Below are 24,282 nucleotides of genomic sequence, written 5' to 3'. Positions count from 1 at the left end.
AAGTATTTTTTTTACAAAAAAGTGTTTACTTAAAATAGAAAAAAAATTATTTAAAGAAAAAGTATTTTTTTTTATTTAGAAAAATATTTTTAAACAGAAATAAGTATTATTTTATATTGGAAATTAATTTTATTTATTTATTAATTATTTTTACATCGAAATTTCTTTAATAAAAATGTATTTTCTATCTCAAAAAATACTTTTATTAAAAGAAACTTAATTTTCTTTACAAAAAAATAATTTTACAAGAATTGTATAAAATTGTTAAATTGTCCTTTCAAAATTAATTTTGTTTCTCAAGAACAAAAATTGCTTTTCTGACACAAAAAATTTTTGGAAAAAACAAAAATTGCTTTTCTGACACAAAAAATTTTTGGAAAAAACAAAAATTGCTTTTCTGACACAAAAATTTTTTGGAAAAAACAAAAATTGCTTTTCTGACACAAAAAATTTTATGGAAAAAAAAAAAATTTTTCATTTTTAAAAATATATTTTTCTTCCCTCTAAAAAATTTTCTTTACAGCAGAAAATAATTACAATACAACCGTTCTCTAATGGAAGTCAAGAGAAATTTTGTTCTTCTTTCTTTTTTCTCAACGAATTTCAAGAATTTCATTATTATATTGAGGATATATAAATAAATATTCAAAAAAAAGAAGAAAATTGAATTTAACAATTTTGGAATTAACAAAAAAAAAGGATTTTCCACAATTTTCTGGATTTTTTATAACTTTTATAGTTGCAAACAAGATAAAAAAAAAAAAAAAAACACGAAAAATGTAAAAATCTTCAATACCAAAATTATTCATCGATGAAACTGAAAATTTCAGATCAGAAATTCTACAATTTCAAAGTGAGTACTTAATTTTTTTCTCAATATGTAAATTTGGTTTAAAAATTATTTTACAAATACGAAATTAATTCAAATTTAATTTTAAAAAACCTTTCTGATTAAAACAAAAATTATTTTTGTCAATAATTTCTTTTTCAATTTTTTTGCTTACAATTTCTTATAGGGGAAATTTTTTTTTCCTTTTTTTGCTAAAAATTTGTTTAGATATAATTTTTTTTTTTTTGTAAATTCTGTTTGTTTGTTTTTTTTTTGTAAATTTTGTTTGTTTGTTTTTTTTGCAAATATTTGTTTATATACAATTATTTTTGCTACAATTTTTTCATTTTTTGCAAAAAAAAATTTTTTTTTTTTTTATTTACAAAAGTAGATAAAATATGAAAGTTTTGCGAGATAAGAAAAAATATTTTTAATTTTCCATAATTAGCAATATTGCAAATTGATTGAGTAATGCGAGTAAAGCGCGTCAGGGGGATAAAATCGTGCGTGTAAAAAAAAGAAAAAAAAAGTGTTTGCTATACGATGCAGACAGGAAAGAAGAGAAGTTCTCTGATTCGAAAATACGAATTAAACATTTCGTAGGTGGAACTGCTTCCCACACAATTGAAACTGGTACATACGTTTACTGTTATACATGTTGCAAGGTCGTTTATGTGGAACAAGCCGCGCCTAAATTATTATTATTAAAAAAAAAATAAAAATAAATAAATAAATAAAAATTATTCACCGAATAACAATATTAAAAAGCTTCCATTTGGGAAATTTCAATTTATCATCGACTGATTCTCTTTCAGTGCAGCTTTCAATTATTTATTTCTATGCCTCTCGTTTTGCTCTAGACAATTTCAATTTCGTTAGAATATTTTCTTTACTAGCATTTATTTATTTTCATTTTTTTATTTTTATTTATTTATTTATTTTTATTTATATTCTATACTTTATATATTTTTTTCTTATACTTTTATATTTTTTCTCTTGTTTCTATTTTTTTAGTTATTTTTATTGTTGTTTATATTTTAATTAATTAATTATTAATTTTATTTAATTTAATTTTATTATTTTATCATTTTATTATAAATAATTTTCATTAGAAAATTTATTTATTTATTATCATATTTATTACATTTTTTTAATTTTGTCGATGTTTAAATTTTTGTTATTTATCACTTTATTTATTATTTGCTAATTATTATATCTATTATTTTAATCTTTTATTTTCTTTGAATGAAACTTTAGTTTCTTTATTTCATTCTCCATTGAGCGTTAAATTTTGAAAACCCCTATTTTTCTTTTACTTAAATTTCCGTGAAATTTTAAATTCCATGTCATTAATCATCTAATTATTATAATATTAACTTTTTTAAGTTCTCTTTAATAAAAAAAATAAAAAAAATAGGATTTAATTTAATATTTTCATTAATTTCATTGGGATTTACAGGAAATTGATAAAATTATTTTTGAAAGTATTTTAATGTTTCTTTTAATTTAATTTGTTTTTTTTTTTTTTTTTTTTTGAAAAAAATTTGCTTCGAAATTTCAATTTTTTATAAATTTTGTTTTATCTTAATTGAAATTAGCCTTCAAAGTCGGTTAAAAAGGAAAAACAAAAAAAAACATTATTCTGATTTCTTTTTTGTTTTTCCTCTTTTTTGTTCAATAATTGTTGTTTTTTTTTGTTTAAAAAGAAAATTTATTCAATAAACAAGCAAATTTACCAAAAATATTCTAATACGAAATTTAGAATTATGAAAATTTATTATTATTATTATTATTATTATTATTATTATTATTATTATTATTATACAAGTTTGTATCTATATTATAATAAGTACTATTGTACGAAAGGGCATGTCCCGTTAACTTAATAAATGAAATGAAATGAAATTATTACTATTATTATTAGTAGTAGTAGTAGTATTTTTATTAATATTTTTATTAGTATTTTTATTCGTATTTTTATTAGTATTTTTATTAGTAGTTTTTTGTTATTGTTTTATTAGTAGTTTTATTTGTACTTTTAATTGTAATTTTATTACTATTATAAATTATTTATTTATTCATATCTAATTAATAATTATCAGATTATTATTTTCGAATTAATTAATTTATCTAAGTAATTAAAAAAAAAAATTATTTAATTTTTATTTAAATATTTTTATAAACAAAAGGACAAATAGTTTTGTTATGGTGTGAAAACGAACTCAAAAAAAAAATTAAAAATACAACATCTTTCCCCGTATGTGAGATCTCAATATATATATATATATATATCTATAGATATAAATGAGAAATAAATTCTTATAGGAAACTCCGTGGGCGCCGTATAAAACGCCGTTGATTCGTTTCCGTTGTTCAGTGAGACCGGTGCTCCTGTGAATGGTCGTCTCGACCATTCTTATGTGTGCATCTTCATCTCTTTTTTTTTATTTTTCCAAAAACAAAAAAAAAATTTTCTTCTTTAAATTTAAGTTAAAATTAAAATAAAAATAAATTAATTTTCCTCTAATTGTAAATTTACGCGGTTTTTTTTTTTTAATTAATTAGTGTTGAAACTTTTAGTGATAGTGAAAATTGAAGGGGAAAAAAAAAACAAAAAGCAGTGTTTATGTGTTCTTCAAGTTGTGATTAATTTTTTTTTTTTTTTTTTTTTTTTTTTTTTATTAGTTTTATAATAGAAAAAGTTTTTTATTTTCCCAAAAAAAAAGGGGTTGTCGGGATGCACGGCGTCGCTACGTTCATCCTCTTGGGGATGATTATCACTCTTTCCGGTTCCAATATTGCGCCGGATGAAGGTACAAATTAATAGTTTCGGTTTTTTTTTTTAATTTGTAATTTTTTAAGTTTAGGAAAAAAAAAATTTCCCCTTTTTTTCAAGTTTGATTCCAATTTTTTTGCGAATGATAAAGGTAGAAATTAATGATTTAATTTTTTTTTCAATTTTAATTTAGGAACAAAAAAAATTTTTTTTGTATTTTAATCAGAAAAATTTTTTTGTTAATTTTTTGTTAATTTTAATCAAAAAAAAATTTCCCTTTTTTTCAAGTTTGATTCCAATATTTTGCGAAGGATAAAGGTAGAAATTAATGGTTTAATTTTTTTTCAATTTTAATTTAGGAACAAAAAAATTTTTTTTTTGTATTTTAATCAGAAAAATCTTTTTGTTAATTTTTTGTTTTTATTGTTTACGAAATTCATGAACGAGGAAATTTTATTATAAATGTGAAAAATTAACATAGAAAATTAATTTGAATGAATAATTACAAAAAAAAAAATGGTAATAATAAAAATAATAATAATAACAATTTTTTGTTTATCTAGTTTCGATAATCGTTCAAAAAAAAGGAAAATTGCTTTTATTGCTTGAAAATTTTTTGTTTTTTGTTTTTCTCTTTTTCCAATTTTCTACCTTTTACTGTTACAATTTGCTTTTTTTACATTATTTTTTCAATTTTACTGCCTAAGAAAATTATTTAACTTTAATTAGCAAAATTTTTTGTTTTTTTAAAATTTCCTTTACAAAATGTTTTTGTTTTTTAATTTACATTACAAAATTTCTTTCAAATTTTCTTTCCAAATTTAATTTTGTTATTCCGTTTACTCGTAAATAAATAAATTTTATTGGCCAAGATTATTTAAAAATTTATTTTTCAAAATGATTTTTCGTTTCCAAATTTTTTTTTAAAATTTACTTTCATTTTTTTAAATTTTCCTTTTGAAAATCTCTTTTTCCAACATTGTCTTTATTTTATTTTTAATTTATTTTTATTTTATTTTTGTTATTTTTATTTTATTCATATTTTATTAATTTTATTTCACTTTATTTATTTATATTGAATAAAAGAAAAAAAAAATTTTTTTTTTCCTCATTTTTCGAAATTGCTGTTTCGTATTTCTTGAAAAAAAAAAATTTCGTCTTTATTTATAGGAAGAGTTTCAATATAGGTGCTTTGAACTCTTTATTGCTTTCGGCACTATTGAAAACTGGAAGGAAAAAAAAATCACTGTTTAACCTCAATAAATTTTGAAAAAAATATATAAAAATAGAAACACGCTCCTTTTTCTAGTTCTCTCTCTCTCTCTTTTTAAATACGCCGTGCGCGGGTAAATGCCAAATATATTTTCTCTAGTCCTAATGTATGTATGTGATAAAAATTTATTTTTAATCATTTTTACTTGGAACTAAAAAAACTCTCCCCCAAATTATCTATTTTAAATTTTTGAGAGAACTAGCACAGTTTTTTTTTTTCATCTACGGTTCTTATGGCCTATTTACACAATTAAAAATAAGTCAATAATTGAGTTTAAAAATAATAATGTATATAGTTAAGTGAAAGTAGAAAAAATGGAATTTTCAAAACAATAAATAATAAAAAATAAATAAGAAATTAAAAATAATAAACTAGATAAATAAATAAAAAGAATAATAAAATTATAAATAATTAAAAATTTTTAAATAATAAAGAAGAAATAAATAATTCTTTTTGGTTTTTTTGTGTCAGCCCGTGTATTATTATAAATAAATAAATAAATAAATAAATTCAAAATAGTTATTTAAAAATTGAAAATAGGAAAATAAAAAAATAAAATAGATTCAAATAATTAAAACTATAAAATGTAAAACTAATCAAAAATATAAAAAACAATAAAGTAAAAAAAAAATTAATTCAAAATAAGAAATAATTATTTAAAAATAGAAAAATAAAATAAAAAAATAGAAATAAAATAGATTTAAATAATTTGTTAGCTTTGTTAGCCCGTTTAATAAAAAAAAATTAAATTAAAACTATAAATTGAAAATTTAATCAAAAATACAAAAAATAATAAAGTAGGTAGAAATAATAAAAAAAGAATAAGAAATAATTCTTTAAAAAATTAAAACTCTAATTTGTTTTTATTTATTTATTTATTTACACGGTTTTAATTTTCTTTTTCAATTTAAAAAGTAAAAATTAATTTGTCAGATATTTTCTTTTTTTTGTCAAAATTGTGAGAAAATATTTGAAATTCTTTGATCATGTTTGTAGTGCTGCGTATCTACTTTTTTTTTTTTTTTTTTTTTTATTTGTTTTGAAAAGTGTAAATATTGTACAATTGTAGAAATGCATGTCAAAACTGTTTGTCCATCACACGCGTCGATGCAAGATCGAACAGGACAGTTTTGCACACATTGCGACACGATTGCATTACTGAAACCTGTCTTGAGTTTCAGTAAAAACCCCGGTAGTTTCCAGAGCTGGACTTTGAGTTCAGTAAACTTTTATAAAAGATTTTTGTTTTATAAATATTTTTTTAATTATCATTTTTTTTTCTTTTACAATTTGAATAAAAAAAAACTGTACATTTAATAGATTATTAAAAAAAAATTATTTTAAATAATTAGAGTGAAATTTTTTTTTTTTGTATTAAATTTTTTTCATCGCATTAAAATATAGAGGGACATTTTTTAAATAAATAAATAATAATAAAAAATAAATAATAAATAAATAGTAAATTTATAATAAATAAAGTAGTATTGCCCGTGTAAATAAATAAATAAATAAATAAATAAATAATAGATAAATAATAAATAAATTGTAAATAAATAGTATTTAAATAGTAAATAAATAGAAAATAAATAAATAATAGATAAATTGTAAATAAATAAAAAAAAAAATAGTAAATAAAAAGTAGATAAGTAAAAAATAAATAAAAATCAAAGATGAGATTTATTATTTAATAAAATTATTATGATAATTATAAATTAATAAAAATTGTATTTATTTTTATTAACAAAATTCCAATTTAAAAAAAAAAAAAAAATGAAAAAAAAATTAATTTAGATAAATTTTTAAAAATTATTATTTTGCCACATGACATAAGATTAATAAATGTTGAAAGCAAAAGTCAATAAACTCATTAATTTGATCCTCGACATTCAACTAATACTATAATAAATAAATACACACACCCACGCGTTTTCAGTGTCATTCTCAGATAATGATCACACTCTTTCTCTCTCTCTCTCTATCTCTTTCATTTTTATTTATCTCTCTTTCCTTACGGTAAAGATCATTCTTATTGATTTGCAATAATAAAATTCAATTGTTTTAAAGAAATTTTCAAAAATTATTCATTTTTTTTTCACAATACTTAAGTTTCCTGAATATTTTTATTATTATTTTCCGATTATCTTATTAGATTTTTGTTAATTTTGTCATTGTTACTATTATTATTTTTTATTATTACATATTTTTTAATTATAATTTTTATTAGGAATTATTTTTCGAATTTTTTTTATATATATTTATTATTATTATTATTATTATTATTATTATTATTATTATTATTGTCGTTTTTATTATTATTAATTTATTTTAGTTATTATTTTACTAAATAATAAAATTTAATAAATAAATATTATTTTATTCTTATTTATTTTTACTTTTTTAATTTTCATTACTTGAAAAAAAAATAAATTCTTTTAAAACTAATAATCAGATGAATGAAACTATGACGTTTTTATTTTATTTTTTTTATTAGGAAATAAATTTTACGGATTTTAGTACTTTTATTGAGAGGGAACCGTGTCTAATATTATGAACTTTTTTTCTCATTAATTCAACGTCACCAGAAATGCAATATGCGATAATTCACGGATGTTAAAAAAAAAACTAAAAAATTATTAAACTTAATTATATTTATAATTATAGAAATTCATTATCTTCGCTTATTATATATAAAAAAAAATTATCTCTTTCCGCTTCGTTCTATGTATTAATTAAATTAAATTTACCGAAACAATATAGATAATTCTAATAATAATAAAAATTATTATTATTTTTTATTAGTAATAAAATTTATTTGTTTAACTTGTATATTTTTATATTTTTCAAATATGTATAAATATTAATATTTGTATATATTTTTTAATATTTCTGTATTTAATTTATTTTTTATATTATTACTCTATTGTAATTTTAAAAATAATTTATTTTATTTATTTATTTTTAAAATACAAAATTACAAATTACCTAATTAAAAAATTATTAATAATAATAATAATAATAATAATTTATTTATTTTATTTATTTTTAATTTTTTTTTTTGTAAATTCTTTTTACAAATTGTTTGTATAATGGAATAAATAGTCAAATTTTTTTGCGTGTTTATTTATTTATTTTTTTTTAATTTTGTTTGCAGTTCTTACAACACATTTGGAGAATGCACTGCAGGACGATAATTTTGCAATTTCTATAAATCACATTAGGCCTAAGAAAAAGCAAGTAGGTGGAGGAGACGAAATTTTACTCGCAGCTGAATTCTCCAAGTCTAGAAATAAATTTGTACTTATGCTTGACAGGCACACCAAAAGAGGTATGACACCATTTTTTTTATTTATTTATTTATTTATATTTTTCTTTTCTAAATTTGAAGAAAGTTCAAATTTATTTATATTAAAAATTAAATATTTTTAATTTTTTGAAAATAATTTTTCATTTAATAAATAAAAATAATTTTTTTTTTAATAAAAAAAAAAAATAATTTTTAATTGGAAAAATCTGTTTTTCTTTTTCAAAGTGATTCTTGAAACCGTGGAAAATGGTCGTCAACGATCGGAACATTTGATGATTGACACATTGGATGTAATTGAACCTGTCAAAAGTCTCGTTGTAATTGTTCGTCAAAATCATCCGGCGCATCTTGAAATTTACATTGATTGTCTTTATCAAGGAGAAATTCCCATTAAAAAAACCATTAAAGAAATGTCAGAACATGAGGATTCGTCCCAATTGCGAGTGGTGAGAATATTAAAATTATATAATTTTTTTATATCAATTTATTTTGTTCTTTTTTTCTCTTTTTTTTACAATTTTTCACATTTTTTTTTCATAATATTTATTTATAATTATAATAATAATTTATTCAAAAAAAAATAATAATTTCATATTTAAATTTAATCTGAGGGTTAATATTTTGAAAATTTAATTTTTAAATCCAGAAAAAATTTTGTTTAAATTGAAAATATTTATTTTTTATATTATTTATTTATATTATTTTTATTTATGAATTAAAAATATTTGACGGAAAAAAAAAATATTTCTCTATGACAAATGGGAAAAAAATTTCTTTTTATTAAAAGAAAATAATGTAATATTAATTTTATTAATACTGATTAATAATATTCGTATATATTAATAATAATTTCTTTTTATTTTTAAATTTCTTTTAAATTGCAATAAAATTTTAAATTAACGTGAATAAAATAATTATTGTATTCGTATATATTATTGCAAAATTCGCGATGATCGCAGGTATCACACGGAGAGACCGTGAAATTTTGAATTAATGTGACTCTCTTGATTTTATGGAATGCATGTGGGTTAAGTGCCCACACAACCCTTTATCTAGAACACACGGATTAAACCTACTTTCTGTTGCTATTTTTATTTTTTTTTTTATAATTACATTGTTTATTATTATTATTATTTTCACTGTAAACAAAATTTAAACAGCGAATTTTTTTTTTCATTTGAATTAAAAAAGAAATTTATTAACATATATGAGAATTATTTTCTTTCTGTTTGAAAAAAATAGTTTAATTTTTAATTTTGTCAAAATTAAATTAATAAATTAATATATTTTTAATTTTGTATTAAACCAAGTCCACTTCTGGGCCGAAAGGCTGAAGCTTAATTAATAAATAATAATTAATAAATAGTATAGAATAATTATAAAATAATATAGAAAAAAATTGGTTTATTAAAATTAAGTAAAAAAATATAATAAAAAATAATAATAATAATAATAATAATAATAATAATAAAATAGTATAATAATAATAGGTAATAATTAGCATAGAAAAAAAATTGTTTATTAAAATTGGGTAAAAAATAGTATAATTATAATAATAATTATAGAAAAAATTGATTTATTTAAAATCGAGTAAAATTTTAGATTAATTTTGCACTTCTTTTTTTTTTTTTATTTGTCGGATAAATAATTTAATTTTTATATTATAAAATACGATATAAATGTGAGGCTTTTTACTCGTGGGACGATGTCTAGCCAAATATGGAATGGCAATCATTACTATATAGTTATGTACTATATACAACGCGCACATACACCGCCTATAAGCACTTGCCTAACTCGCAATAACCGTGACCAGCATCCCGATACAAACTCGAAATTTATTCTTCTCTATATATTTCTATATCCTTTAACGATCTACATTTTCGCGAGGACTATTTATGGCGACACTCTCTTTCTCTCATTCTCATTAAAAAATTTTAAACAAACTATAAATTTTTAATTCTAGTAAAACAATAATTTTTTTTATAATTTACAATTCTGAATTTTTTTCTAAATTTCAATAAGAAAAAAAAAATTATTTATTTATATTGTTTATTTTTTTTTATTACAGTTTAAGGACCGAAGATGTAGAATAAAAATTCACAAATCAGGAAATGTGGAAAATATTTTGCGTGGTGAAAATTGTCCAACAAGTCTTGTTGATGTTTTTGATGATCTCAAAGAGCAAGAATCGACTCAAGTTGAACGAGTTCGAAGAGATCGAGGAGATATTCCCGCTCCTGTTTATATTAGCTCGTCAGGTACATATTATATTAAGTAATTACTATTTATATTAATTAATTTAATTGAATAATTTTATTAACTATTTTTTTTTTTTTTCCTTTTTTAGAATGTATTGGTCATGGAGAATTGGCTGATGTTATAAATCGTTTAGTGAAAAATGTCATTGCAATACGTGACGAACTCAAAATAAACGTGAGAAAATTATTATTTAAAATTTGTAATTTTGTGGTTTACAATTTTTTGTATTTCGTATTTTATCATTTTTTTATTTAAAAATTTGGAAATTATAATTTTTTTATTTGTAATTTTTTACTTCTAATTTTTTTTTGTAATTTGTATTTTTTTAATTTTTTAATTTTTTATTTTGTAATTTTTAATTTTATTATTTGTAATTTTCTATTTTGTAATGCGTAATTTTGTTATTTGTAATTTTCTATTTTGTAAGTTTTTTTTTTATAATTTTGTAATTTTTGTATTTTTTAATTCGGTAATTTGTAATTTGTAATTTGTATTTTCTAATTAGGTAATTTGTTATTTTGTATTTTTTAATTCGGTAATTTGTAATTTGTATTTTTTAATTCGGTAATTTGTTATTTTGTATTTTTTAATTCGGTAATTTGTAATTTGTATTTTTTAATTCGGTAATTTGTAATTTGTATTTTTTTTTATTTTTTAATTTTCTATTTTGTAATTCGTATTTTTATTATTTGTAATTCGTAATTTTCTATTTTGTAAGTTTTTTTTTATAATTTTGTAATTTTTGTATTTTTTAATTCGGTCATTTGTAATTTTGTATTTTGTAATTAGGTAATTTGTAATTTTGTATTTTTTAATTCGGTAATTTGTAATTTTGTGTTTTGTAATTAGGTAATTTGTAATTTTGTATTTTTTAAGTCGGTAATTTGTAATTTGAATTTTTTTATTTTTTAATTTTCTATTTTGTAATTCGTAATTTTGTTATTTGTAATTTTCTATTTTGTAAGTTTTTTTTTTATAATTTTGTAATTTTTGTATTTTTTAATTCGGTAATTTGTAATTTTGTATTTTTTAATTAGGTAATTTGTAATTTTGTATTTTTTATTAGGTAATTTGTAATTTTGTATTTTTTAATTAGGTCATTGGTAATTTTGTATTTTTTAATTCGATAATTATTGTAATTTTGTAATTTGTATTTTTTTAATTTGCAAAATTAATTTTATAATTTTGTAATTTGCAATTTTTTTATTTGTAAATTTGTATTTTACAATTTATAAATTTTTTTTTACAAAATTATCAAATCTAGGATTTGAAATTTGTAATTTGCAATTTTTTTTTTCACATATGTATTTATAAATTTGTATTTTTTTTTTTTATTTGCAAAATTATCAAAGCTACGGTTCGAAATTTGTAATTTTGTAATTTTCATTTTTTTTTTTTTCATTTATAATTTTGTTGTTTGTAATTTTAGATGGAAGAAACACGAGCTGTTCGAAATCTTTTGGATACTTGTCTTGCCTGCAAAGGTAATTATTGTCAAACTGATTTCAAAAAAAAAAAAAGGGGAATTAAATATTATGAATTTTTCATATTTTTCTCTTTTTTTATAGTTCCAGCGCAACCTATAATTGATCCCTGTACCAATTACTGTTATCCTGGTGTTCGTTGCTCCAAGAATCAATATGGTGAGCCACAATGCGGTCCATGTCCCGATAGATACAGTGGAGATGGACGAAGATGCGTCAGATTACCTTCATGTGCTGATAATCCTTGTTCTGATGTTGTTCAATGTTACGATGTACCCGAAGGATACAGGTAATATTTTTCATTTTTTTTTAAACTATTTTTGTACAAATGCGAATTTTCAGGATAAATTTCAAAATCAAGGTTTATTTTATTTTATTCTTTTTAAATTGTCGATATTAGAAAAAAGAAGAAATTTTTCGTACAAATAAATAATAAATAATAAGAATTCGAATTATCAAAAGGCTGAATTTTTAGAAATTCGAATTATCAGGAAATCAAATTTTCAAAAGTTCGAATTATCAGGAAATTAAATTTTCAAAAGTTCGAATTATCGAAAGATAAAATTTGTTAAAAATTCGATTATCAAATTGAACGAATTTTCAAATCTTCGAATTATCAAAAAAAATCAATTTTTAAACATTTGAATTGTCGAAAGTTTAAATTATCAGAAGAACGAATTTTTTTGAAATTTCAATTATCAAAAGATCGAATTACAAAAAGGTTTGAATTATTAAAAATTTGAATTACAAAAATAGAGAATTTTTAGAAAATAATCGACTCTCGATGAAATGAAAATTCGCAAAAAAAAATTGAGAGATTAAAAGGAAAAGAAAAAATAAAATTTTCTTTTGGTTAGATGTGGTCCATGTCCAAGAGGTTACACTGGTGATGGAAGACAATGTTCACGTGTTCGTACGGGCTGTGATTTAAAACCATGTTATTCATCGGTAAAATGCTATAACAGAGATTCATATCCATATTTCTCATGTGGCGCTTGTCCTCATCCTATGCATGGAAATGGAACTCATTGCTCTCTTGATCTTTGCGATCTTGAAAGACCCTGCTCATCATTGGCGTCATGTCACAATGTTGATTCCGGATTCAGGTAAATTTTTCATTTTTTGTTTCCCCCCCCTAAAATTTTAAAAATATTGAAAATTAATGTATTTGAAAGAATTTCAAATGCATTTAAAGAAAGAGAAAAGAAAAATTAAAGGAGAAATAAAACAAAGACAGGATAGAAATATATTTAAAAATTGAAAACTCCAATATTTCGAAATCTAAATGATTTTAGAAAAAAAAAAAATAAATTACTTAAATTAAATTAAATTAAATAATTAATAATAATAATAATAATAATAATAATTAATAATTTAATTAAATTACTTTAAATTAATTAAATTATATTAAATTAAATTAATAAATTAATATCAAAAAATAAATACATAATCATAAGGAAAAATAAATAAATATTAAATTAAATTAATAAATAATATTAATCAAAAGGAGAATAAAATTAGAATAAATATAATAAATAATAAATTAAAAAATAAATAAATAATTAAAAATTGAATTGAAAAAAATAAAATTAAAATATAACATAACGGAAGTTAAATCAATTTTTTAAGAATAATAAATTTATTTTAAATTTTAAATTCTAGTAATTTCAATTTAATTTAAAAACCAATTTTTTTAATCTATGGGACGCCAAAAATCTATGAAAAAAAAAAAAAAATTATAGATGCGGTCCATGTCCAGAGGGATATACAGGAAATCAACCACACGGTTCAAGTGTTGATGACGCGCGAAGAAATAAACAAATTTGCGAACGAATAACCGAGAGCTGTAACGATGGAAGAAATGGAGGCTGTGTACCAAATTCACGCTGCTATGACTCCGAGGTGAATTGTCCGTGATTTGTTCTCTTCTAAGGCCGGAACGAGTCAATCTTTCTACTTCTGGTCGATCACAACCTTAAATAATAATAATAATATTAATATTAAAATAATAATACTTAATATTAATAATAATCTTGCACAAAAAAAAAAACATTTTTTTTCCTTCGAAAATTATCCTTCTTGTATTATTGAGAATATACAAATAGTGCACGATACGAGAAAGCATGTTTACGTTTTCCTTCCTCCTTTCTCTTCCTTTACTTTTATCCTCGTGATAAAGTTTTACGCAAAATGGGAAAATTAAACAAAAAAAAAAAAAATTTTGATTTGAAAAAAAATTCAAAATAACGATTTAAAAAAAAATAAATTCACATATGGAAGATGTTATTTAACCAAAGGAACGTTTCAAAAAACTATTTTTCGCTTCATCTTTCACTATTTTCTGCTTTCTAAATTCTTTAAAAAAAAGAAAAATGGAATGTCTCTACAGCTTTATTTTAGTAAAAAGTAATCTTTAAAAATAGTCACTATTTCAAAATAATTACTATAATAATTGTTTTCAAAAATTTATTATTGTAATTGTTTTCAAAAATTAACTATAATAATTCTGTTCAAAAATTTACTATTTAAATATTACTATTTAAAATTACTAAATATTACTATTTAAATTTGTAAATATTTATTTATTTATCTAACAAGTTGGAGTTAATTTTCTTAGATGGAATGATCTTTTGATAAAATTTTCATTTTCCATTTTTTTTTCTCTACCCAATAAAAAAAAAAAATAATAAATAAAAATAAAAAGTGATTGATAAAAGAGAGGACGAAAAAGGAAGGAATTTGTTTTTAAGAAGGCGTGTAAAGGATTCTTTTCTCAGGGGTCAGTTAGATGCGGACCTTGCAGAGAAGGTTTCATTGGGAATCAAACTGTTGGATGTCATTTGGCAGCTGGATTGTGCGAAGACATGGTTACCAGATGTGACGGTCATGCCAAATGTGAATGTGTTGGCGTCAATCAATATATATGCAGGGTGAGTCATTTTTTTTAAAATTAATTTATTTTTTTCTCTTTAGCAAAAATTTTATTGTCATCTCAATTAGTGCCAGAAAAATATTGAATTTACAAACAATTAATTTATATTTATATATATATGCTACTAATTAGCAATAAAAATTCAATTTATTACTTGAATTTTATAAATTAAAAATTGTAAAAATTAATTTATTTTTTCTCTTTGGCAAAAAGTTTTTTTCTCACCTTCAATTAGTGCCAAAAATATTTAATTTATTTGAATTTTACTAAATTAAAAATTGAAAAAAATTAATTTTTTTCAGCAATGAAAATTTAATTTCTTATCTATAATTAAATTTTATAAATTAAAAATTGGAAAAAAAATAAATTAAATAAACTAATTATTATATAATAATAAAATGCTTGGTCTGTCCTTCTGTCCTAACTTGAAGTTGGCCTTTTCTGATTTCACGTGTTTTTTTGAATAGTAATTTTATGACGTGTCAAATTTTGACAATTCTTTTTCTCATTTTTGCCAAAGTTGTATAATTGAAGTACACAACGTTTACCAACGAAATTTTTTTTAAAGTTGTATATTGATTCAAAAATTGTATACAAATACAAAAAAATTTATGATGAGAAAAAAGATGCGTCAGGAAATTTCGTACAAGATAGTAATTTGAAAAAAATTTATTTTTAAAAATTAATTTTTAAGGTACCAGGGGCCAACGAATACCTATTAAATATTAATTATAAAAAAAACAGGCCTCGAATCAACTTAAAGACACAAAAAAGTCGTTTTAGTCGATTTATATTCCAAAAAAAGTGGATTTGTTTTTTATTTTAACAAAAATATTTTACAGATTTTTAAATGAAAAAAATTTTTTTTTTAATAATAATCCTTTTCGAAGGGTTAAAGTTGAAATTTTTAGAAATAATTAAATTTCAAAAGATATTGTTAATTTTCAAACAATTATTAAATTTTACAGAACTAAAAATAATTTATCAAACAATTTTTGGAAAAGATATTTTAAATTTAATTGAATTTTCAAAGATTTAAAATTGAGATTTTTGAAATTAATTGAAACTTTAAGTGTTTTGTAATTAAAATTTTAGATGATTTCACTAAAAATTTATTAGAAAATGCGGACAAAATACAATAATTTGAAAATCATTTTTAATTGAAAAATGGTTTCAGATAGTTGAATTTTCAAAGAATATTATTAAAATAGTTAAAAATAATTGAATTTCCTTAGAGTTATAATTGAAATTATTAAATTTCAAAAAAAAAATTTTCGATAGAAAATTTTAGAAATAATTAAATTTTAGATGCTTTTAAATTCAAATTATTGAAAATTCAATTAATTTTGAATTCAAATTTTTGAGAATAATTAAATTTTATTTGACTTTAAATTTGGAAAATAATTTAATTTTAGTTCATTTTGAATTGAAAATTTTGGGAAATAATTGAATTTTAATTGAAATTTTTGATAATAATTTAATTTAATTTCATTTTTTAATGAAAATTTAAATAATTAATTTTGAATAGAAATTTTAGAAAATAATTGAATTTTAATTCAAAATTTTCAAAATAAATAAATTTCCATTGAAATTTTTGAAAATAATTCAATTTTCATTGAAAATTTTCAAAATAAATGAAATTCAATTGAAATTTTTGAAAATAATTCAATTTTAATTCATTCAGAATTTAAAATTTTGAAAATAATTGAATTTTAATTAATTTGGATCTAAAAATTTTCAAAATAATTGAATTTTAATTCAAAATTTTCAAAATAAATAAATTTCTATTGAAATTTCTGAAAATAATTGAATTTTAATTGATTTTGAATTGAAAATTTTGAAAATATTTGAATTTTAATTGATTTTGATTTGAAATTTTTTGAAATAATTGAATTTCAAAAAATTGTAGAAATAATTAAATTTTAGAAGCTTTCAAATTGAAATTTTTGAAAATAATTGAATTATAATTAGAAATTTTGGATAATAATTTAATTTAAGTTCATTTTTGATTGAAAATTTAAATAATTAATTTTGAATAGAAATTTTAGAAAATAATTGAATTTTATTTCATTTTAAATTGAAAACTTGGTAAATAATTAAATTTTAAATTGAAAATTTTTGATAATTATTGAATTTTTAATTGATTTTGAATTAAAATTTCGGGTAATAATTGAATTTTATTTTATTTTGAATTGAAATTTTTAAAAAAATAATTCAATTTTATTGTGATATTTTTTTTTTTAAATTATAAACAATTGTTAAATTTCATAAAAATTTTAATTGAAAAATAATTTTGATATAATTGAATTTGTGATTTATTTCATTAAAATTATTAAAAATAATTAATTTAGTGAAGAATCATTTTAGTTCAAAATTTGTTAAATAATTGAATTGAAGAAGATCTGAAGAAGATCTACATTTTATACTAAAAAAATGTATTTTATTTACATTTTTTTTCAAATGTAAAAAAAAAATGTCGCATTTTATTAAAATAAGTCGATAAAAGTCGTATTTTTGAAAAAAATCGGAAAAAGTCGTATAATTCGAGGCCTGTAAACATATAATTTTCATTATTATCATTTAATATGTAATAATATTCTAATAAATTAAATTATTATTGATAATATTAATTTTTAATTTCTTTATAACAAATAATTAAATACTCAATTTGGCGCGCTTGCACGCGTTTAATTTTGCTAGTTAGCAATAAAAATTTAATTTATTACTTGAATTTTATAAATTAAAAATTGTAAAAATTAATTTATTTTTTCTCTTTGGCAAAAAGTTTTTTTTCTCACCTCCAATTAGTGCGAAAAATATTTAATTTATTTGAATTTTACTATAAATTAAAAATTGAAAAAAATTAATTTTTTTCAGCAATGAAAATTTAATTTCTTGTCTATATAATTAAATTTTATAAATTAAAAATTGGAAAAAAATAAACTAATTAATTAATAATATTTTTTAGCAATAAAAATTAAATTTATCATCTATATTTGTTATTTTATAAATTAAAAATTGTAAAAATTAATTAATTTTTTCTCTTTGGGAAAAATTTTTTTTTTCTACGCCTCAACAGTGCAACATTGGCTGGGCGGGAAATGGACACGTTTGCGGATTGGACACGGACAACGATGGATATCCAGATTATAATTTAGCGTGCAATGAAGAGAGATGTAGAGCCGATAATTGTCCGCTAACATCGAATAGTGGCCAAGAGGACGTGGATGAAGATGGTGAGGGTGACGCGTGCGACAGTGACGCCGATAATGATCAAATTGGAAATTTAGTCGATAATTGTCCACATCATGCAAATCCCGAACAAGAGGACAAGGACGGCGATGGAATTGGTGATATTTGCGATAATTGTCCATCGGTGCCAAATGCAAATCAAACGGACACTGATAACGATCGAAGAGGCGATGCCTGCGACGAGGACAGCGATAATGACGGTAATTATTTATTTATTACATTTTTTTAAACTCAAAATTTAATTCAAATTTGATTTTTATATTTTAATATCGCATTCCACGTGAGATTTTTCAATTTTTTTTGCTTTCGAATTGAATAATTTTTTTTTTTTTGAATTTTTTTTGCAAAAAATAACAAAATACGTGGTTTTTTCATTCTTTATTCTGCTAAATAAAAAATTTTGCCAAATAAAAATTCGACATCAAAAAATTCTATTAAGTAAAAATTTTACTAAATAAAAATTTGGTCAAATAAAAATTGGGTAACTAAAAAATTCTACTAAATAAAACTTTATCCAAATAAAAATTCGGTAACTAAAAATTTTTCCAAATAAAAATTCTGCTAAGTAAAAATTTTGTCAAATAAAAATTTGATAACTAAAAATTTTTCCAAATAAAAATTTAGCCAAGTAAAAATTTGTTAACTAAAAATTCTGCTGAATAAAAATTATGCCAAATAAAAATTCTGCTAATTAAAAATTTATCCAAATAAAAATTCGTTAAATAAAAATTTTGTCAAATAAAAATTCGATAACTAAAAATTTTTCCAAATAATAATTCTGCTAAATAAAAATTTTGTCAAATAAAAATTTGATAACTAAAAATTTTTTTCCAAACAAAAATTATGCTAAGTCAAAAAAATTGTTTAAAAAATAAATTTTCTTAACATATAAAAAAAAATCTTAATTCTTTTCACTTATATAAATAACAAACAAAAAAAAAAAAATGTCTCAGTACGGAAAAAAATTGATTTTTGATTAATTTTTTATTTTTGTAACAAATATATACATATATATGTAAATAATTAAATAGGAATTTTCGACGACGAGGACAATTGTCCGCGTGTGATGAATCGTGAACAAGAGGACAGTGACAACGATGGAATTGGCGATGCTTGTGATAATTGTATTGAATACGCTAATCCAAGTCAATTGGATTCGGATAACGATGGAGTGGGCGATATTTGCGATAATAATCGAGACGAGGATCAAGATGGTATTCAAGATGATTTAGATAATTGTCCACATGTTTCAAATTCAGATCAAAGGGATATTGATGACGATGGAATTGGCGATAGATGTGATGACGATATGGACGGCGATGGAATTCCAAATGGACGCGATAATTGTGTATTTGTCTATAATCCAAGTCAAAGGCGAACTCACAGTAAGTGAATTTATATTAATTTACAATTTTTTTTTTCAATTTTATAATTACAATTATAATTATTAAATTATAATTAAAGATATAAATTAAATTAAAGATTAAAAATTAATAATTAAAAATTAAAAATTAAAAATTATAAATTAAGAATTAATAATTAAAAATTATAAAAAAATTATATAATAATAAAATGCTTGGTCTGTCCTTCTGTCCTAACTTGAAGTTGGTCTTTTCTGATTTCACGTGTTTTTTTGAATAGTAATCTTATGACGTGTCAAATTTTGACAATTCTTTTTCTCATTTTTGCCAAAGTTGTATAATTGTGTTTCCAAATTTCGGAATAAGTTTCTTTAAAATTCCAAATTCGAAAATTCAATTCACGAAGCTGAAGTACACAACGTTTACCAACGAAATTTTTTTTAAACTTGTATATTCATTTAAAAATTGTATACAAATACAAAAAATTTGTGATGAGAAAAAAGATACGCCAGGAAATTTCGTACAAGATAGTAATTTGAAAAAAATTTATTTTTAAAAATTAATTTTTAAGGTACCAGGGGCCAACGAATACTTATTAAATATTAATTATAAAAACACAGGCCTCAAATCAACTTAGAGACACAAAAAAGTCGTTTTAGTCGATTTATATTCCAAAAAAAAGTGGATTTGTTTTTTATTTTAACAAAAATATTTTACAGATTTTTAAATAAAATTTTTTTTTTTTAATAATAATCCTTTTCGAAGGGTTAAAATTGAAATTTTTAGAAATAATTAAATTTCAAAAGAAATTGTTAATTTTCAAACAATTATTAAATTTTACAGAACTAAAAATAATTTATCAAATAATTTTTGGAAAACATTTTTTAAATTTAATTGAATTTTATTTATTTATTTATTTATTTATTTAATTTTCAAAGATTTTTTTTTTTAATAATAATCCTTTTCGAAGGGTTAAAGTTGAAATTTTTAGAAATAATTGAATGATTATGTCAAATTTCAGACAATAATTAAATTTTACAGAACTAAAAATAATTTATCAAATAATTTTAGATAACATATTTTAAATGTAATTAAATTTTCAAAGATTTACAATTGAGATTTTTGAAATTAATTGAACTTCAAGTCATTTTTAATTAAAAAATTTTTTTTTTTTTAACTAAAAAATTTATTAGAAACTGCAGACAAAAATACAATAATTTGAAAATCATTTTTAATTGAAAACTGGTTTCAGATAGTTGAATTTTCAAAGAATATTATAAAAATAGTTAAAAATAATTGAATTTCGTTAAAGTTATAATTGAAATAGTTAAATTTCAAAAAATTTTAGAAATAATTAAATTTTAAAAGCTTTTAAATTCAAATTTTTGAAAATAATTGAATTATAATTGAAATTTTTGATAATAATTCAATTTTAGTTGATTTCTGATTGAAAATTTTAATAATAAATAATTTTGAATTGAAATTTTGGATAATTATTGAACTTTAATTGATTTTGAATTGAAATTTTGGGTAATAATTGAATTTTATTTGATTTTAATTTGAAAATTTGGAAAATAATTAAATTTTAAAAGATTTTGAATTAAAATTTTGGTTAATAATTAAATTTTAGTTGATTTTGAATTAAAATTTTTGAAAATAATTAAATTTTATTTGATTTTGAATTAAAAATTTTTGGTAATTTTATTTGATATTTTTTTTAAATTATAAATAATTGTTAAATTTTATAAAAATTTAAATTCAAAAATAATTTGAAATAATTGAATTTGTGATGAATTTCATTAAAATTATTAAAAATGATTAATTTAGTGAAAAATTTTAGTTAAAAATTTGTTAAATAATTGAAATAAAGAAGATCTGAAGAAGATCTGAAGAAGATCTGCATTTTATACTAAAAAAATATATTTTATTTAAAAAACTTTTTTAAAAATGTAAAAAAAAGTCGAAATAGTCGCATTTTATTAAAATAAGTCAAAAAAAGTCGTATGTTTGAAAAAAAGACGGAAATAGTCGAAAAAGTCGTATAATCCGAGGCCTGGTTTCAGATAGTTGAATTTTCAAAGAATATTATTAAAATAATTAAAAATAATTGAATTTCCTTAGAGTTATAATTGAAATTATTAAATTTCAAAAAAAAAATTTTCGATGGAAAATTTTAGAAATAATTAAATTTTAGATGCTTTTAAATTCAAATTATTGAAAATTCAATTAATTTTGAATTCAAATTTTTGAGAATATTGAAATTTTATTTGATTTTAAATTTGGAAAATAATTGAATTTCAGTCGATTTTGAATTGAAAATTTTGGGAAATAATTGAATTTTAATTGAAATTTTGGATAATAATTTAATTTAAGTTCATTTTTGATTGAAAATTTGGATAATAAAATTTTGAATAGAAATTTTAGAAAATAATTGAATTTTATTTCATTTTAAATTGAAAACTTGGTAAATAATTTTAATTTTAAATTCAAAATTTTGGATAATTATTGGATTTTTAATTGATTTTGAATTAAAATTTTGGGTAATAATTGAATTTTAGTTTATTTTGAATTGAAATTTTTAAAAAATAATTCAATTTTATTGTGATATATTTTTTTTAAATTCTAAACAATTGTTAAATTTCATAAAAATTTTAATTAAAAAAATAATTTTGATATAATTGAATTTGTGATGTATTTCATTAAAATTATTAAACATAATTAATTTAGTGAAGAATCATTTTAGTTGAAAATTTGTTAAATAATTGAATTGAAGAAGATCTGAAGAAGATCTACATTTTATACTAAAAAAAATGTATTTTATTTACATTTTTTTTCAAATGTAAAAAAAAAATGTCGCATTTTATTAAAATAAGTCGATAAAAGTGGTATTTTTGAAAAAAAGTCGGAAAAAGTCGTATAATCCGAGGCCTGTAAACATATAATTTTCATTATTATCATTTAATATGTAATAATATTCTAATAAATTAAATTATTATTAATAATATTAATCTTTAATTTCTTTATAACAAACAATTAAATACTCAATTTGGTGCGCTTGCGCGCGTTTAATTTTTCTAGTATAATAATATAATATTTACATTGTAATAAATCGTTTTAATCGTTTTAGACGATGTTTATGGCGATGATTGCTGGAATGATAATGACAATGATACGGTAATTAACAGTATGGACAATTGTCCGAACAATAGTGCAATTTGGACAACAGATTTTCGACAATATACCAAAGTTGTATTGGATCCAGAAGGTGAATCACAAACGGATCCCAATTGGCAAATTCATCACAATGGCTCTGAAATTTTGCAAACTTTCAACAGTGATCCCGGTCTTGCTGTCGGTATGTAAATAAAAATTTATTTTTTTTTTTCATAAAAATAATAACAAAAAATTCAATTTTTTAATTTTTACAAAAAAGAAATAATAATGAAAAAAATAATAAAAATAAATAATAAATAAATAAAATAATAAATAAAATAAAATAATAGATAATAAATAAAATAAATAATAAATAATAATGAAACAAAAAATTTCACAGGTAAGGACAGATTTGACGGTGTTGATTTTGATGGTACATTCTTTATAAATACACCAATTGACGATGATTATGTGGGTTTTGTATTTTCCTATCAAAATTCACGTCGATTTTACACGGTAATGTGGAAAAAAGCATCGCAAACATATTGGGAACCAGTGCCATTTAGAGCAGTTGCCGAGCCGGGAATACAAATAAAATTAGTAAATTCAGAAACAGGACCAGGTAAAATGTTACGCAACAGTTTATGGAGAACTGGCGACACGGCAAATCAAGTGAAATTATTATGGAAAGATCCAAGAAATGTTGGATGGAAAGAACATACCGCCTATCGTTGGCGTTTAATTCATAGGCCAAAAATTGGTTTAATTCGTTTATGGATATATGAAGGCGATCGATTGGTGGCTGATTCGAAAAATATTTTCGATATGACACTAAAAGGTGGAAGTCTTGGTGTTTTATGTTTCTCACAGGAAATGATTATTTGGTCGAGTTTACATTACAAATGTCGAGGTAAATATTCTCTAATTAATTATTAATTAATTTATTAATTATTATTATTATTAATAATAATTTAATTAATATATTAATAATTCCATCAAATATTTATTTGTCATTTAATTCTTATTAATTTGATAATTCTTTAGTTTCTTTTGGAAAAAGAAAAAAAATTATTTTTTTTTATAAAAAGTTATTTTATTATTTGTTTAAAATAAAAATTAAATAATTTTTTTTTTATTAATAAAATGAAGGGAAAATTTTCATGATTTATACTTTTACAGAAGGAGTATCGGAGGAAGTGTATCGAGAACTTCCGGCGAGTGCACAAAAATTAATTCACAAAGATATTTATTCGGACGGCGCTGGATGGATGCAGCATTAAAAAAAAAAATTAATTTATAAATATTTTCTTTTTTTGCGGAATACTGAGGAAAAAAAATGACGTGAAGGAGAAATTTACCAGATTTCCTGTCTAGATTCTAGAAGCAGAAAAAAAAATCGTATTCTTTGCGGTAATTTTTAAGATTTTTTAAAACGAAATGTGCAAATCACGAAAAAAAATTGTATACTAAAAAAACAAAAATGCATTTAGATTGTAAATTTTAAATAAATATGAAGGGATAAAATTGAATATAATTTTCTTTTTTTCTTTGTAAAATAATTACAATTAATAACTAAAATAATAGAAAAATAGAAAAAAAAAAATTAAATCGCGAGCAATATTTAACAAAAAGTGCTTTGCATATTAAAAATACGTT

General features: G+C 20.1%; 1 protein-coding gene across 2 annotated transcripts; it reads left to right on the top strand.

Annotated features, from left to right (window-relative positions):
• The first annotated feature begins 594 nt into the window (after positions 1 to 594).
• Positions 595 to 24,160, top strand: LOC127281340 (cartilage oligomeric matrix protein-like). Of its 2 annotated transcripts, none has more exons than XM_051305015.1 (15): positions 595 to 853; positions 8,030 to 8,203; positions 8,408 to 8,628; positions 10,254 to 10,443; positions 10,533 to 10,618; positions 11,874 to 11,928; positions 12,013 to 12,217; positions 12,786 to 13,034; positions 13,671 to 13,830; positions 14,706 to 14,858; positions 17,940 to 18,312; positions 19,144 to 19,497; positions 22,601 to 22,828; positions 23,027 to 23,536; positions 23,806 to 24,160. In XM_051305015.1, exons 2-15 carry the CDS (start codon positions 8,179 to 8,181, stop codon positions 23,904 to 23,906), a joined length of 2,910 nt encoding a protein of 969 aa, XP_051160972.1. In that variant the 5' UTR covers positions 595 to 853; positions 8,030 to 8,178; the 3' UTR covers positions 23,907 to 24,160. The 2 variants fall into 2 exon arrangements, with proteins under 2 accessions (XP_051160972.1, XP_051160971.1); XM_051305014.1 differs by lacking the exon at positions 595 to 853 and adding an exon at positions 3,205 to 3,642.
• Positions 24,161 to 24,282: the final 122 nt, after the last annotated feature.

The sequence above is a fragment of the Leptopilina boulardi genome, unplaced genomic scaffold (assembly GCF_019393585.1).
Source record: "Leptopilina boulardi isolate dan_hultmark-lab unplaced genomic scaffold, ZJU_Lbou_2.1 LbouV2_266, whole genome shotgun sequence".
NCBI lineage: Eukaryota > Metazoa > Arthropoda > Insecta > Hymenoptera > Figitidae > Leptopilina > Leptopilina boulardi.
This window is presented reverse-complemented; position numbering and strand designations above follow the sequence as displayed.